Source organism: Acromyrmex echinatior, chromosome 12 (genome assembly GCF_024713525.1).
Source record: "Acromyrmex echinatior isolate Ae372 chromosome 12, ASM2471352v2, whole genome shotgun sequence".
In the NCBI taxonomy this organism is placed as follows: domain Eukaryota; kingdom Metazoa; phylum Arthropoda; class Insecta; order Hymenoptera; family Formicidae; genus Acromyrmex; species Acromyrmex echinatior.
The window spans coordinates 11,961,769-11,976,955 of NC_141863.1; the positions used below are offsets into that span (position 1 = coordinate 11,961,769).

General features: G+C 38.4%; 2 protein-coding genes across 2 annotated transcripts; both read right to left on the bottom strand.

Annotated features, from left to right (window-relative positions):
- Nucleotides 1-6,341: 6,341 nt before the first annotated feature.
- Nucleotides 6,342-11,755, bottom strand: LOC147907913 (uncharacterized). The gene is made up of 2 exons (XM_087411877.1): nt 11,703-11,755; nt 6,342-11,643 (listed from the first exon to the last, which is right to left on the bottom strand). The coding sequence occupies exons 1-2, from the start codon at nt 11,753-11,755 to the stop codon at nt 11,094-11,096; spliced, it is 603 nt and encodes a 200-aa protein (XP_087268003.1). The 3' UTR covers nt 6,342-11,093.
- Nucleotides 11,756-11,778: 23 nt separating this feature from the next.
- Nucleotides 11,779-13,942, bottom strand: LOC147907914 (uncharacterized). The gene has a single exon (XM_087411876.1). The coding sequence runs from the start codon at nt 13,929-13,931 to the stop codon at nt 12,762-12,764; it is 1,170 nt and encodes a 389-aa protein (XP_087268002.1). The 5' UTR covers nt 13,932-13,942; the 3' UTR covers nt 11,779-12,761.
- Between the last annotated feature and the right edge of the window lie 1,245 nt (nt 13,943-15,187).

The window sequence follows — 15,187 nt, forward strand, 5'->3', positions numbered from 1 at the left end:
ATGTTGAAAATGGATACATTCAGAACAACGACCGCTCACTGAGCGCTCAATGAGCTTTTTGATCTAATTGGCATATTTCATTAGATCTTAAAATATAAACGAATCAGATAAAAGAGTAATCAATGAGCGGGTTATCGTCCTGATGCACTTAATGTTGACTGTGAGCATGAAATCTGAAAAGCGCACTTAGTAAATAACGAAACGCAGCCTTAAAACATAATTAATTTTAAGAATAAACCATATTGACATATTGTGTAATAATAATTGGTATAAGAATTGATAAGTAAATAAAATATCCCTATAATAAAGCTAATAAGCTATCTTTATTTTTAAGATCGAAAAAGAAAATGAATAATAAGACTGAGTATAATAAGGTGAGTATAATAAGGTTAAGATGTCAAAATCACATCATATTTTATATGTATCTATATTTTAGAAAATCGAAAAACAGCTGAAGAAATAAGTGACAAATCAGATGAAACATCAAGCAGTAATACAAATAATATAGGTACTATTACTGTCTTCAATAAAGGAAATAAAAGAAAAAAGATATCTATGGTCTGGAAACATTTTAAGAAGTCTAAGGACCAAAAATTAGCTAAATGTATATCATGTAGAAAGGAATATAAAACTAATGATAATACTATTAGATGTACAATTTTGCTTCAGTTTTTTTTCCGAAATTCGAGGCTTTATTGTAAAAAACTGGTTATACATTTATGATTCAAAGTATTGTCCATCGCTGGCCACTACTTTCTCTCATCTTTCGGGCAACGTACGAATCCCGCGTCGAAAAAACTGATCATCTTTTGAGGCGATCCACGAATCGATCCAATCTTTTATCCAATTTTTTACTTCTTCATAAGACGGAAATGCTAGTCAGCCAGGCCGTGTGCCATTGATTGAAACAAGTGATAGTCAGAGGGAGCAACGTCTGAAGAATACGGGTGGGGTAGGATTTCCCATTTCAACGTTTCCAAGTATGTCTTGACCATTTTCGCAACATGAGAGTCGAGCATTGTCATGCTGCAAAATCACTTTATCGTGTCTCTCGTTGTATTGCGGCCGTTTGTTTTTCAATGCTCGGCTCAAACGCATCAATTGCGTTCGATACTGATCGCCTGTGATTGTTTCAATCGGTTTTAACAGCTCATAATATACTATGCCGAGCTATTAAAAATCCACCAAATACAGAACATGACCTTGGAGCCGTGAATATTTGGTTTAGCTGTCGACGTGGAAGCATGGCCGGAAACTCCCCATGATTTTCTGCGCTTGGGGTTATCATAATAAACCCATTTTCGTCCCCAGTCACAATGCGATGCAGAAATCCCTTCGGTCTTTGCCTTTCAAACAGCTGTTCACAAGCAAACAAACGCCGGTCAACATCTCTCGGCTTCAACTCGTATAGCACCCAATTTCCTTGCTTCTGAATCATTCCCATGGCTTTGAGGCGTTTTGAAATGGCTGGTTGAGTCACTCCCAATGATCGTGCCAATTCTTTTTGATTTTGACACGAGTCTTGATCAAGTAATGCCTCCAATTCTACATCTTCGAAAATCTTCTCTCTTCCACCGCTATGCCGGTCTTCGACGTCAAAATCACCGTTCTTGAAGTGTTGAAATCACTCACGACACGTTCTTTCACTAATAACGGTCTCACCATAAGTATTTGAGAGCATTCGGTGAGCCTCAGCCGCAGATTTCTTCATATTGAAGCAGAAAATTAAAACCTCCCGCAAATGACGAGAATTTGGCTCGTAAACTGACATTTTCAATCGAGAATAATTTTATGATGCAGACACAAATCGATTAATGTTTCTATGGGGTTATGTTGATAGATGTCCAAGTTTATTGTATGACGTCTATGATCTATTTATTTCGACCACCGAAAAAGGTTTTACCGCTAAAGTCATCTATAGGAAAACGGCTAAAGCAAAGTTGTACATCTAATAGTAATCTAGCAAATCATCTAAAAAGATTTCACCCTTCCATTATCATTAAAGATGACTTTAAAGAAGTCTCAATCCAAAGTACAAGTACTACTTCAAATAATAATCTAAATTCAATTCGTTCAAGTTACCGATCAATCAGTCCTATTTTTAGAAGATCACTGCATTACGAAAGTTCATCTTAAAGAAATAAAAAATTGGATAAAACATTCGTCATAATGATTACAACTGATTTGCAACCGTTTAATATAGTAAATGATGTTGGATTTAAGAAATTTATTTATTGTCTTGATCCAAAATATGTTTTGCTTAGCAAATTTACAATAAGAAATTTAATGAAAAATCTGTATTTACAAAGTTTTAGTAAATTAAAACAAATACTAAATGATATAAATTATATAGCGATTACCACAGATTGTTGGACATCAGTGACAACTGAATCTTATATATCAGTGACTTATCATTATATAAACAATAATTATGAATTAAAAAGTACGATATTATCCTTCATTCATATAATGAAATTATTAACAAGAAGACATACTGCTATAAATATGGTCGATGCCATAGGAGAAGTTTTTGAAGAATATTAAGAATAAAATTACTTGTATCGTGACAAATAATGCTGCTAGCATGATAAAAATGTGTGAAATTTTAAAAAAGAGGCATCTTTCATGTTATGCACACACTCTAAATTTAGTTATACAAGACAATTTAAGTTCAAATTATGTAAAAGATGTTATCAGTAAATATAAAGAAATTGTAAGATTTATTAAAAGTAGCTCAAATGCAACAGAAACATTCAAGCAAGAGCAGAAAAATGAAAAAGAAAATTCCTATAAATTAGTTCAAGAAATCTCAATGGAACAGTATGTTGCACATGGTATAAAGAATACTTAAAACTAAAAATGCTCTTAATTAGACTCTTTTAAAATTGAAGAAAGCTCTTGTTCTATTAACAATAGAAGAAATAACGATTTTAACTGATATCGAAGCTTGTTTAAAGTGTTTTGATGAGGCATCGACAAATAAAATATCAGGTTCGCAGTATATAACAATCTCACTAATTATCCCGATTACTTTTGGTATATACAACATTTAGATAATTATTAAAAATCACATTAGAAGAAGGAAAAATGTTTCGTTTGGATCTTATTGAATCTGTAAAAAAAAGGCTTTCTATCTATGAAACTAGAATCCTATATCCTATACCTTTCGTTTAGGTCTTATTGAATCTGTAAAAAAAAAGGCTTTCTGTCTATGAAACTAGAATCCTAGATCCTATAATTAGGATCTCCAATTCTCGATCCAAGATTTAAAAAGGAAGATTACAGGAAAATGCTAATCAAGCAGCAATATTTCTGGAACAAGAAATGAATAGTTTGATGAAGGTAAATTCACACACAAATCAGGCTAAACTATCAATAATTTCATCTTCGAAGAAATTTTTCTTTTCATTTATCGAATGAAGAAAAGTCTAAAAGTGTTCTAGCAGATGTAATTATATGCAAACGATAATTTTTGAAGAGAAATAATTCGCCAGAAAATAGATCCACTTCTATTTTAGAAGGTAAGTATTTCCTTTAACATTTATTATAATTTGATAAACATTTTTTAATATTTTTAGATTAGTAAGGAGTTAAATTCTCTACCAGAATTATGCAAAAAATTTATGCATACCAGCCTTCAACAGAATTTGAAAGAATTTTCAGCCAAACTGGGCAAATAATATCCGATAGAAGATCAAGAATTAAATCCAAAAATGTTGATATGCTTGTCTTTTTAATAAAAATCAATGGCTTTTTTATGATTAAAAATATTTTATATGTTGGATATCAATAACAACTTTTGTGATGTAGGCACTTTTAACTTTAATAAATGTACATGACTACATGAAACGAAACTTAATTTTTGAAACTAATCGATAATCAAGCTATCAATTACTATCGATGGCAGCAATTATCGATAGCTTTCCATCTCTACCAAACAGACACACAAATGCATAAGAAAAAATTGCCAATTCGGTAGTTTTCTATTATGGATGAATCATGATGTAATCCTTACATGAGCTGTGTTCCACTTGAGTCCGGAGGTTTGTTCGCGTCGCACGCTCCAACATGCCCAACACGCTCCAATACGTTCGCGTCACCGACACCAATATTTAATAAATGAGTTTTTGATATAAATATAAAATGTTCAATGACATGAACTTCAAGACAATTGAGTATGTCGCCTAACCTGTGAGACCACTCGAACGGGTCGGACATGTGCTTCGTTTCGTTTCGAGTATTTTGTGTTACCTCGATTATTTGAAAAGCGCTTTTATACAAAATAAATGCGTTTTTAATAAATATAAAAGATATATTATATTTTGACAAACGCAGAGTCGCTATTTTGTATAATATGTATTTACGTTTCCGTACGTCTTACTATCAAATCCCTCGTGAAAGAAATGAACCATCATTCCAATTAAACTCCTTTTTGAAAGATTTTATTCTAGTAACCATTGACTGCTCGCGACAAAACGAGTACTAGACTCCGTCAAGAAGCACTGTAGATGTACGATTAGAATTTGAATTGAAGAGAATGTAATCGCGAATACAACCGCCTATTGCTTTATCATACACGACTGCGTAATCGAATATAGATCAATGTTAAATGTAGTACGCAAGATTACGTAAATCATCACTAAAAAAATACCCTCCCCCTTTTTTTAATATATGAGATAAAATCCAAGATCCTTTGTGATCAAGCACAGTCTCAAAAAGCCATTCACCATGACTATACCAATGTTGGTAGATCTACAAGGACTTATTGTTGGTAACAAATTTGTCGTGAAGGAAGTGACGGTGTTGAGAAAAGAATCTATTCTTTCTCATTATATTTTTACGTGTCCCATCTCATGGAACTTCTTGACAAAGTCAGAAAAGTATTAAGCTTCCTGGTTGAGTGCTTATCCCCATCGATTGCAATAGGAAGATGGGATGATATCGTACAGCATGCCGAAATGATTACTGATTACAATGGCTGTAATTTTATGAAAGTTTTTATGGAAATTTTTATGGAAATTTTTAATTTTATGGAAATTTTTGTTATGGAAGAGAATGACGACAATAAGACTCTTGTATACGTTAAAGGATGTAAGAAACGCGAATAGCTGGCTGTTATACTCGATAGCGACGACTCGACAATTGAGACTCTGAATGCTGATTACGAAAATATAGATTTTTTTCATAATCTAGATGTTCTATCAGAAGAATCTATCAATAATGATAGTTGTTCAGTAGTATGTATATAGTTCAATAAGTGTTCGATAGTTACTCAATAACAGTTTTAATAATGATTCGATAATTAGGAACGCCTGGTGTTCGAGATCGGTAATTTGAAAAAAAAGGGTAAGAATTCCTTCGGTCGACCGACAGTAATTGTTATTGAACGCACGCACAAGGCGAGCTCGTGATTTCATCTCGAGCCTGACATTAAGCCTCGTCAAAGTCAGGGATTCATGGTTCTTTAGCCTTTTCAAAACAATTCGGTACACGCAAACAGGCACCGGCAACGGAACATCGAAAGTTCTAGAACAATTCGATTCGCGCACGCGAGCGCCGCGCTCCGACGAATACGTCACGCGCTGTCACCAATCCCGCGTACGGATTTTCTGTCGCGCATGACTGTTACGTTGAACGTCGCTAGAAAAGAATCGAAAGCGCCAATCAATTTTGTACAACCAATGCCACGTGATAATTACGATTGTGGCTAAATTTAATTGGATTTCTCCCGCCCGGACCGGAAGTAATAAATGCTTCGATCTCGCCGGTCCTAAGAGCAGATTGGGCAGATTGCTTAAATAGTTTACACCGCTTATACCGTCTACACCGCTTAGAGTTCTTAGACTTCTTAGAGATCTTACTTCTAAAAGTTCTTCGAGTTCTTAGAATCATAGTCTCGCTACTATACAGCTTCGTTAAATCGCCGTGCTAACCGCTTAGTGAAATCGCGATAAAACGAATCTTTCCGAGAAAATCGCCGAGATTTTCCATCACCGCGATTCCGAATACAATTTTGGAAACGGTGGCTGCATTTGATATTTTGTTAATCTATAATAATAAATCGGAACCCTATCATTTGAAAACAATTTGTAACTTTATAGTGTAAGCTGCGCATGACAATTTGTTCGTTTGTAATCTTATGGTATAAGCTGCGCGAGTTATTTTTCTTTCTCAGTTGCAGAGTTCACGTTCGCGCGGCATGACGTGATTTCGGACGAAGAAGGTCAGCGAGCTTCAGTGAAATCGTGCATTTTGGGTGCCTCACAGCCAATCCAACGAGCTCATCTTCGTAGAATGAAGAAGACGGAGGTCATCAACGAACGCACTTCAATCGTATGGCCTTATCTTTTTTTTTTTTTTAAGAAGACTGCCTCTTTTACGGTTTTTGAACTGAGGTTTTTCCGGAAGACGAAAGGCGAATGCCGAGGTAGGGATTGAAAGCAGAGGTACTGCGGTAAAACCAAAATGGAATCTTCCTCCTCCCTCTTTTCGAAAAAGGAAGTACCAAGAGCACAAAACTTCAAGAGAAGAGACAAGAGGATCCTGGAGTTCCTTGCATGAAGTCGAGAGGAGCCCAAGCGGGTTCCGTTCTACGGAAGTTTAGCTACTCTCTGGAGAGGAACTAAAGAGGGGTCCTGCTCGAAAGGGAGGAAGACTCAGGAGACCTCAAGGATAGGTCGGAGGATCGGACCCTAGGAGAACCAGAGCTATGGGAAGCTGCTGCAGTAGCACAAGGAGTAAGAAACTGATCAGGAATCCCGAATTCCTTAAAGAAGCCAACGTTTTTAGGAAAATCACAATTGCCGGGACGATAATTTAAGGAAAGGAGGGCATTGTTACGCCCATGCCGTGTCAACATCATAGATCGCCACTTGTGAAATCCTGAAAATCGCGTTGCCCAGCGACACGTGATTCTGTCATTTACTGTCATTTACTGTTATTTAACAAGATCGGCAGATTTGGACGTGAGCCGTTGCTGCGCTCGGACATGTATCTCGATCCGCTTATCCTTTCATCAATCGTGTGCTCTGAGCTTTACGCGCGCGCGCGCGTGTGTGTGTGTTCTATGTTCATTTCATAATAAACTCTTCTCATTCTTTTTATAATATTCGTGTTGTTCATTTCTGCGAGCCGGGAGTACGTGAACGCATTTGCAAGAACGTTTCCGTGAGCCGGACGTTCGGACATAACAATAGTATGTATAATATGTATAATATAGTATATATAATATGTATAATATAATATAATATGTAAATACAATATATATTTGATATTTATAATATGTATAACGTATTTTTATACGTATTTTTTTATATACGTATTTTTTTTATAATAAACATAAATTTTAAACACATTATCTTTATGTATCCACGAATTGTGCGAATTGTCAAATCCCAACCATTTCACGTAAACCTCATTCTCCCTCTTACGCAATACGTTTTCAATGAGATGCACGTCGAGGTTAGCGATGTTGTGCAATTCGTATTCATAGAAGCCTCCAACAATAGGTTCTCCGCAAAAATCTTTCAAAAGATACGTCACTGAATTAGTTTGTTGCACTTTGATAATTTTAAACACCTTTATGCTCTAATTCGGCGTGTAATCTTTATCAAGGCTGTCTTGAATTTGCTCATGCGTATTGAATCACCTACTTTGTATCGCGCGAGTGTAGCAACTTTACGCGATTGTAAACCGTGGTTAAGAGCTCGGCGATCGCGGGGGGGATCGTCGACGGGACGCATACCAATAGTTCGATGCTTGCACACGTTGTAATTTGATATGAGACGCGGCAGGGTGGATAGACATCCATTTGAAATTTCCATTTATTGTTGTCCATTTATTGTGCGTAAATTGTTTCCACATATCGTTCTTTAAAGTACGATTGAACCGTCCAACTGAGGCCTTCATACCCGGCTAAAAGTCATGTGGTTAGAAAATCGTATCCGCATTATATAATACGACAGTGTTAAATCTCGTGGATATCGAATTTTCGATAACGTTCAAAGACAGTTCCAAAATTCGAAAATCTCAATAACATATCGATCAACGTGTATGCAGATCCTTTATCTACGGCTCATAGGCGATAAGAGGGACAAGCATGTCAATCTCCTGTACCTACAAGATTCACGCAATGACAACATTAGACACTTTGCGTGGATCAAGAACCTGTCGCGTCTCGTGAGCTTGCAGATTAATAGAAAAAAGAACAAGAAATATTTCTGCGATCGGTAAGTATGATAAGAAAAGCCAATAAAAAAGAAATAGCGATAAAAAATGATTTATTTATTTAGGTGCCTCCATTACTTCAGCTCGTGCGAAAAATTGCAGTCGCACGAAGTAGACTACCAGAAAATTAACGACTGTTCCATCCGACTGCCGAGCGAGGACATGGCTCGAATTCGGCAACTATAACAACGGGAATGAGTGCCGTTCATCGTCTACGCCGATCTGAAGTGTGTCTTACGCAAGACGGAGTCCAATAGGGAAGACGCGTCGTCATAAGCATATCAACAGCATGACACGTTTAACATAGGCTATTACGTGCGATGCGCGTACGATGACGCGTTATCGTCGTACTACTTTCGTTGCAATGAAGACAGTAGCGTGGTTCGCAACTCAACGATCGCACATCACGTGAAAAATATCATATTCGCCAACGAGTCTATGGAAACGTTATCTAAATAGCAATGTCGGGAGGCGCGACACGTTGTCACATCTGCGAGGAACTGTTCGCGCCAGACGATACGCGGGACCATGATCATCTCGCCGGTAGATACCGCGGTCCAGCGCATTCGAATTGTAATTTAAATTATAAACATTCGTTTTATATTCCGGTATTTCACAATTTATCGGGCTATGACGCGCATTTTATAATTAAGGAAATTGTTACCGCGTACGATGAACATGTAGATGTACTACTGATAACCAAAGAAAAATATATTTCATTCTCTAAACACATCGATAGCACCAAAGACAAAAATGAAAAGAATTTTCAGAAAAATTACGTAAAATTAAGGTTTGGTTATTCTTTCAAATTTTTAAATGCAAGCCTCGATAAATTGGCGTCGTATCTCGACAAAGATAAATTAAAAATTGTACGTTCCAAATTTCCAACATTATCAGACGAAGAATTTGAAGTACTCACACGAAAAAGTGTCTTTCCGTACGATTGATTGCGTCAAAAAAATGGCAGAACCCGCGCTTACCACCGCGCGAATTATTTTTCAGTTCGTTGACAGGCGATACAGTATCCGAGAGCGATTACACTCACGCCACGAACATCTGGAAGCGATTCTCCGAACGCTCGGCGAGTATAGTGATCTGTACTTGAAAACTGATGTCTTGTTATTAGCCGATATTTTCGAAAATTTCCGCAATAGTCGCATCGCGAGTTATCTGTCTCGATTCCGCGCATTATTATACATTGCCAAGTTTCACGTGAGACGCCATACTGAAACATACGCGCGTAAGATTCGAGTTGCTCACCGACATTGATATAGTCATTCATCGAGCGCGGTATACGCGGTGGTCTCAATCAATGCTCCGGCAGATACGCGCAGGCTAATAACAAGTACATGTGTTCGTTCGATCCATCGAAACCGTTGTTGTTCTTGATGTACTACGATGTGAATAATCTGTACGGATGGACGATGTGTCAACCTTTACCATACGCCGAATTTTGATGGGTCGAAGATGCTGCGAACTTTGTGAACGCGATCGCTCCGGATTCACCTATCGGTATATTCTTGAGGTCGATCTCGAGTATCCGCAGCATCTACGCGACCGACACACTACCTTTCTATCCAACGCGCGATAAATCACCTGGCAAGCGCGAAGATAAACTTCTAGCGACGTTGTACGATAAGCAGCGTTATGTCATCCACTATCGCAACCTGCAGCAACGTACTCGTCATGGTCTTTGCGTAATAAGGATCCACCGGGTGTTACAATTCGCTCAATCTCCATGGCTCCGTGATTACATTGAACTCAATACACAATTTAGAACGCTCGCGAAAAACGATTTTGAAAAAAATTTGTATAAACTAATGAGTAGATATACTAGGCGGGTTCTAAGCCATGGGGCTAGAGGGGAATGCGGGGTGCGGGGAAGTACTTGTAGGCGCGGGGAATACCTAACGCGGGGGAAAGAGGGGGAAAGGTCTAATCTCCTACACAATAGGGCTCCTACACAATAGGGCTCCTTTTTTTGTTATCAAAATTAGACCATGTTTTTCTTTAAAAATGCATTGATAATAAAGGTTTGAATTTGACCATGACATATTTTTCTTTTCTTTAAAAATGTATCGATAATAAAGGCTTGCATGTTAGAGAAAGATAGAGCGCGCGTGCTACGAGTGAAGAAAGGATGGAAGAATTAATAGAGTACGAGTTTCTTTTGTATGATACAGTTTTTCAATTTTTATGGTTTTTCCTAGCGCGTCGAGGCAAAGGATGGGAAGTAAAAGACAATACACATGAAATAAGGCGAACAAAAATGTTTTATTTACATCTTATTACATCGGTTTTCGTACTTATTAAAAACTAAAGCTAATAGTTCGCAATCGATGAAAGGCTTGCATGTTAGAGAAAGATAGAGCGCGCGTGCTACGAGTGAAGAAAGGATGGAAGAATTAATAGAGTATGAGTTTCTTTTGTATGATACAGTTTTTTCAATTTTTATGGTTTTTCCTGGCGCGTCGAGGCAAAGGATGGGAAGTAAAAGACAATACACATGAAATAAGGCGAACAAAAATGTTTTATTTACATCTTATTACATCGGTTTTCATACTTATTAAAAACTAAAGCTAATAGTTCGCAATCGATGAGCTGATGTCCATTGAAGATGTCGCTATTACATATAATGTTCTCAGATGCAATGTTGGAGAATCGCTTATAATAAAGGCTTGTATGTTAGAGAAAGATAGAGCGCGCGTGCTATGAGTGAAGAAAGGATGGAAGAATTAATAGAGTACGAGTTTCTTTTGTATGATACAGTTTTTTTCAATTTTTATGGTTTTTCCTGGCGCGTCGAGGCAAAGGATGGGAAGTAAAAGACAATACACATGAAATAAGGCTAACAAAAAATGTTTTATTTAGATTTTATTACATCGGTTTTCGTACTTATTAAAAACTAAAGCTAACAATTCACAATCAATGAGCTGCTGTCCATTGAAAATGTCGCTATCACATATAATGTTCTCAGATGCGATGTTGGAGAATCGCGTATACTTGGTATCTACCGTATCGATGAGTCGAGCTAATCGTTCAAATGTTACATCGACACACCCGTTAAAGTCAAACATACGGCGTAGCGTCGTTTCGGTCATCATAATGCGTACCGATGAAGAATCGAGACGTACGACCGTAGCATAGTTCAGCATGAAAACACTGATGATTAGCGGTCCAACGCTAATAAAATTATCCTTGTATTCATTTCGAAACAGCTTATAAATATTTCCTCGCTGCTCGTAGAGACTCTTCCATGTTTCGAGAGATAGCGATAATTCGTGTCCGCGATGATCTCCAAGGACGATCTCCACGTAACTCGGTGGGCCAACGTTGATTCCAATTTCTAAAAATTTGTAGCCCGTATTCGTCAGATCGTAACGTCTGCTCAGTAAACGCACTGCACGATGCTCCGTACTGTGTACATACATAATGTTAAAAAACGTTTCTTTTATGTATAGAACGTTGGAACTTACATGTTATATTCCTTCTTCACATCACACGATGCACTGTTCTCTTTAGCGTACATTTTTTTTTTTTTTTTTTTCGACCGTTCGTATAAGCGGGTATCGTAAGACTGACTGCATCCGTGTAAATGGTAATACTTCTGGAATCGATGAGAGAAGATAGGTTCTCCCCCTCTTTTCCAAAAATTTCGAACATGTTGCGACACGTTTTATCAAGTCTTTCTACATATTTTCTTTATCACGAATTTATACATACGTTTATACATACATTTATACACACGTACATACATACATACGTTTATACATATGTTTATACATACGTTTATACATATGTTTATACATACGTTTATACATACGTTTATACATACGTTTATACATACATACATACATACATACGTTTATACATACGTTTATACACACATACGTTTATACATACGTACATATGTTATACACACATACGTACGTTTATACATACGTTTATACATTACAAAGGAAGGGAAAAGAAATACATAATAAATATGTTAATGTATTTTTATTAAAAAAATTCTTTTGCAACCACCAGTTATATATTTTCAAAACATTTTGTAACGCGCAATTCTTAACATGTTGTCCACATCGTATAATATTAGTAACATCTAGATTAGATAAAGATTCCATGTCTTCGTAAACTGCATCCAGGGTCTCAATGTAAATACGTTCTCGCTCATCGTCCAAAAGCAAGTTCCACAGCCACGTTCGTTTTTCGCGTCCCTTAACGTACACGATAGCATCATCTTCAAATACAGCTGCTGTGATCGTCCCGTCTTCCCATTGCAATCCATGGTGATAAGCAATCAACCAGGAGGCGCAAAACCTGTCGGATCTTGTCAAAAGTTTCCATGGCACAGGACTCGTAAAAATGTAATGCGTGAGAACGGCCCCCTGTTTCAGCACCGCCACTTCCTTCACGATAAATTTCTTATTAACGATGAATCCTTGCAGATCCACGAACGTTGGCATGAGCATGTTGTCGAGAAGACTGCAGTCGATTGTGGTCGTATCGTAGATCTTATCGTGTTAGAGGTGCACTTAGGTGATTTTGCGCACAACGTTGGTCAATGGATTATACTGAATCACGCGATCGTGTATGATGAGACAATAGGCTGTTGTATTTGCAGGTACATCCTCTTTACATTCAAAGTCTAATCGCACGTCCACGGTGCCACTCTTGATTGATTCGTTCTGTCGAGAGCAATCAATGATCACGAATGGACCATAACGTAAAAAAGTTGTAAAGGTGAGACTCGGCTCGAGATACTCGTATCCGTAGTAGCCCTTGCAGAAACGCGCGTACAATTCGTACAGAATCGCACATCTGTTTTTGTCAAAATCCAGATTCAAGTCATCGTACGGATAACATTCCGAATTCAGGTAAAGTTTCGCATTGGTTAATTTGCAGTCATCGAATCGACTTACATCCTCGGACATGATGTTTTTTCGACCTGTTTGCATAGCGAAAATAACGTAGCGCGGCTTCTCGAGCTGAGTAGCCGTCTTGATGGCCCACGAATGTTTGGTTGTGCTCTGCAAGAGTGGAAATTCGTACAAATCCCACGAGCGAAAAGCCATGCTCAGATATCGTCCGTTCTCCAAAGCGCGCAACATCGACAGCTTATTTATCTCGCTCAATAACACATGCGGCATTCGCCACTGTACTTTGAATAATTCGAGCGTTGGCTCTACCACCGGATCTCCCGTCAGACAATTGTTGTCGTTGCGCGCTCGTATTAAAATCAACTCATGACGAGCGTTAATCACCACGCGTTTGTAATCTTCGCAAAATCCCAGCAGTACGTAGAGCGGTACACAGAAATTAAAATATCCGGTTGCAGTAGTCTGCGCATCCCAGCCGGCATTCCGTAGAATCACGCTTCTGTCGGATGACACTGTTACATAGTTTTTGAGCGTGCTAGTTATACCCACATTTCTATTACGATCAATCTCCACACCATTGAGTTCATATCGAATCTCATCGAATATGAATGCGACACAATTATTTGCCAATGCCACATGAGCATCTTGGACAGCTTTGTTCTTCGTCAGTTTTCCCTCGACATATAGAAAGCTTTCGTACGGCAGTGTGTACAGATCCTGTTGCTGTATAGGTATTCTTATTTCGTCACTGTACCCAAATGTTGTATTAGCGAACGGATTGTACGTGTGAGTCTCAATCTTGACGATGCGATCGTCAAAGATCATCTTTAATGCTTAAGATATCAGTCATCTTAAAAGTTGCGCACCACGAATCCTAAAGATTGTAAAAATTTAACGTTCGACGCACTGAGCTTCTTCTTGCTGACGCAGTTGGATGAGCAAGCGTTATCGAGCGGTGATGTTACCAGCTTTGTAAAGAATGCGTTATCTCTCTGCGTGCGCTCCGCTCCGTTCAATACGAGCATCTCACGCTCGCTGTCGCTGTCGAGTGAAATTTACGGGTCTCCTCCCCGGGAAAAGAGCAATCGTGTTTGGCGACAGGATCGAAAATTCCGTAAGCTCTCCCGGATCGGAAAAATGTTTTGCGTGCCCCTCCGATATTTATATCGGGGGCACCCGGGTAAAAATGTGTTCGGTGCCGTTTTTTGCCGTGCTGTCCGCCCGGGGTCAGTTACATTGGGAAAAGGGGTTTACTTTCTTTATTGATCAATGTTCGATTCGGCCTTTTTTTGGGGTTTTGCCATACGTTCGAAAAAATCCAGCAGCGACCAATGCTTTGGGCTGGCCCAAAGTTATTCTGTAGCCATTTTAATCTGCACCCATGGGGTTGTATTTTGCGCGGAGCGAAATGGGTTTTCCCCAACCCCAAAATTTCCCATGTCATTGTTGGGTTGTTTATGTTGTTGGTTTTTGTCATCACCCCTCTAAAGGTTTCAGTGCGTTGCGGTGAAAGTTCCAAAAATCATACTTTCAAAATTATTTTTCCCGCACTTCTACAACCTTGGGGAATTGAATTTTTGCAGTTTTTGCCAAAAAAAATTTTTTGTTCGATTCGTTTAATTCGAATGGTGAAAGTCTAAAAAATCCCAGCCGAGTCGTAATCGCCATCACAATCTATGGGGGAAAGATTTCGCCGCGAGGACGGGCCCTTTTCCGTCAGCGAATGTCAGGACATGACGAAACAGCGTTCATAATCTGAGTTTTTTACAGCACCCGTGAGCTTTTAAATTCACGCGCGTTACCGTTTTAGAAATCAGACACTTTTGACGCAAACTCTGATTTCCCGGATAGGACGACGTTTTGTCCCTATGTGTACCCGTTTCGAAATCGCACTTTCCTTGGGGGTCAAATTACGAAACTTAAAATATATACGGGTTTTTCCCTTTTGGGAGCTCCCGGAGTCCCCCCGGTCGCTCGAAAAATTTTCACATACGCTTTTTTTGGGTGCACCCCGCTCGTGGGAAAAGCGTTAGCATGAAAAACCCCTTAAAGTAGGGTCGGATACGTCCGCGGAGCCCCAA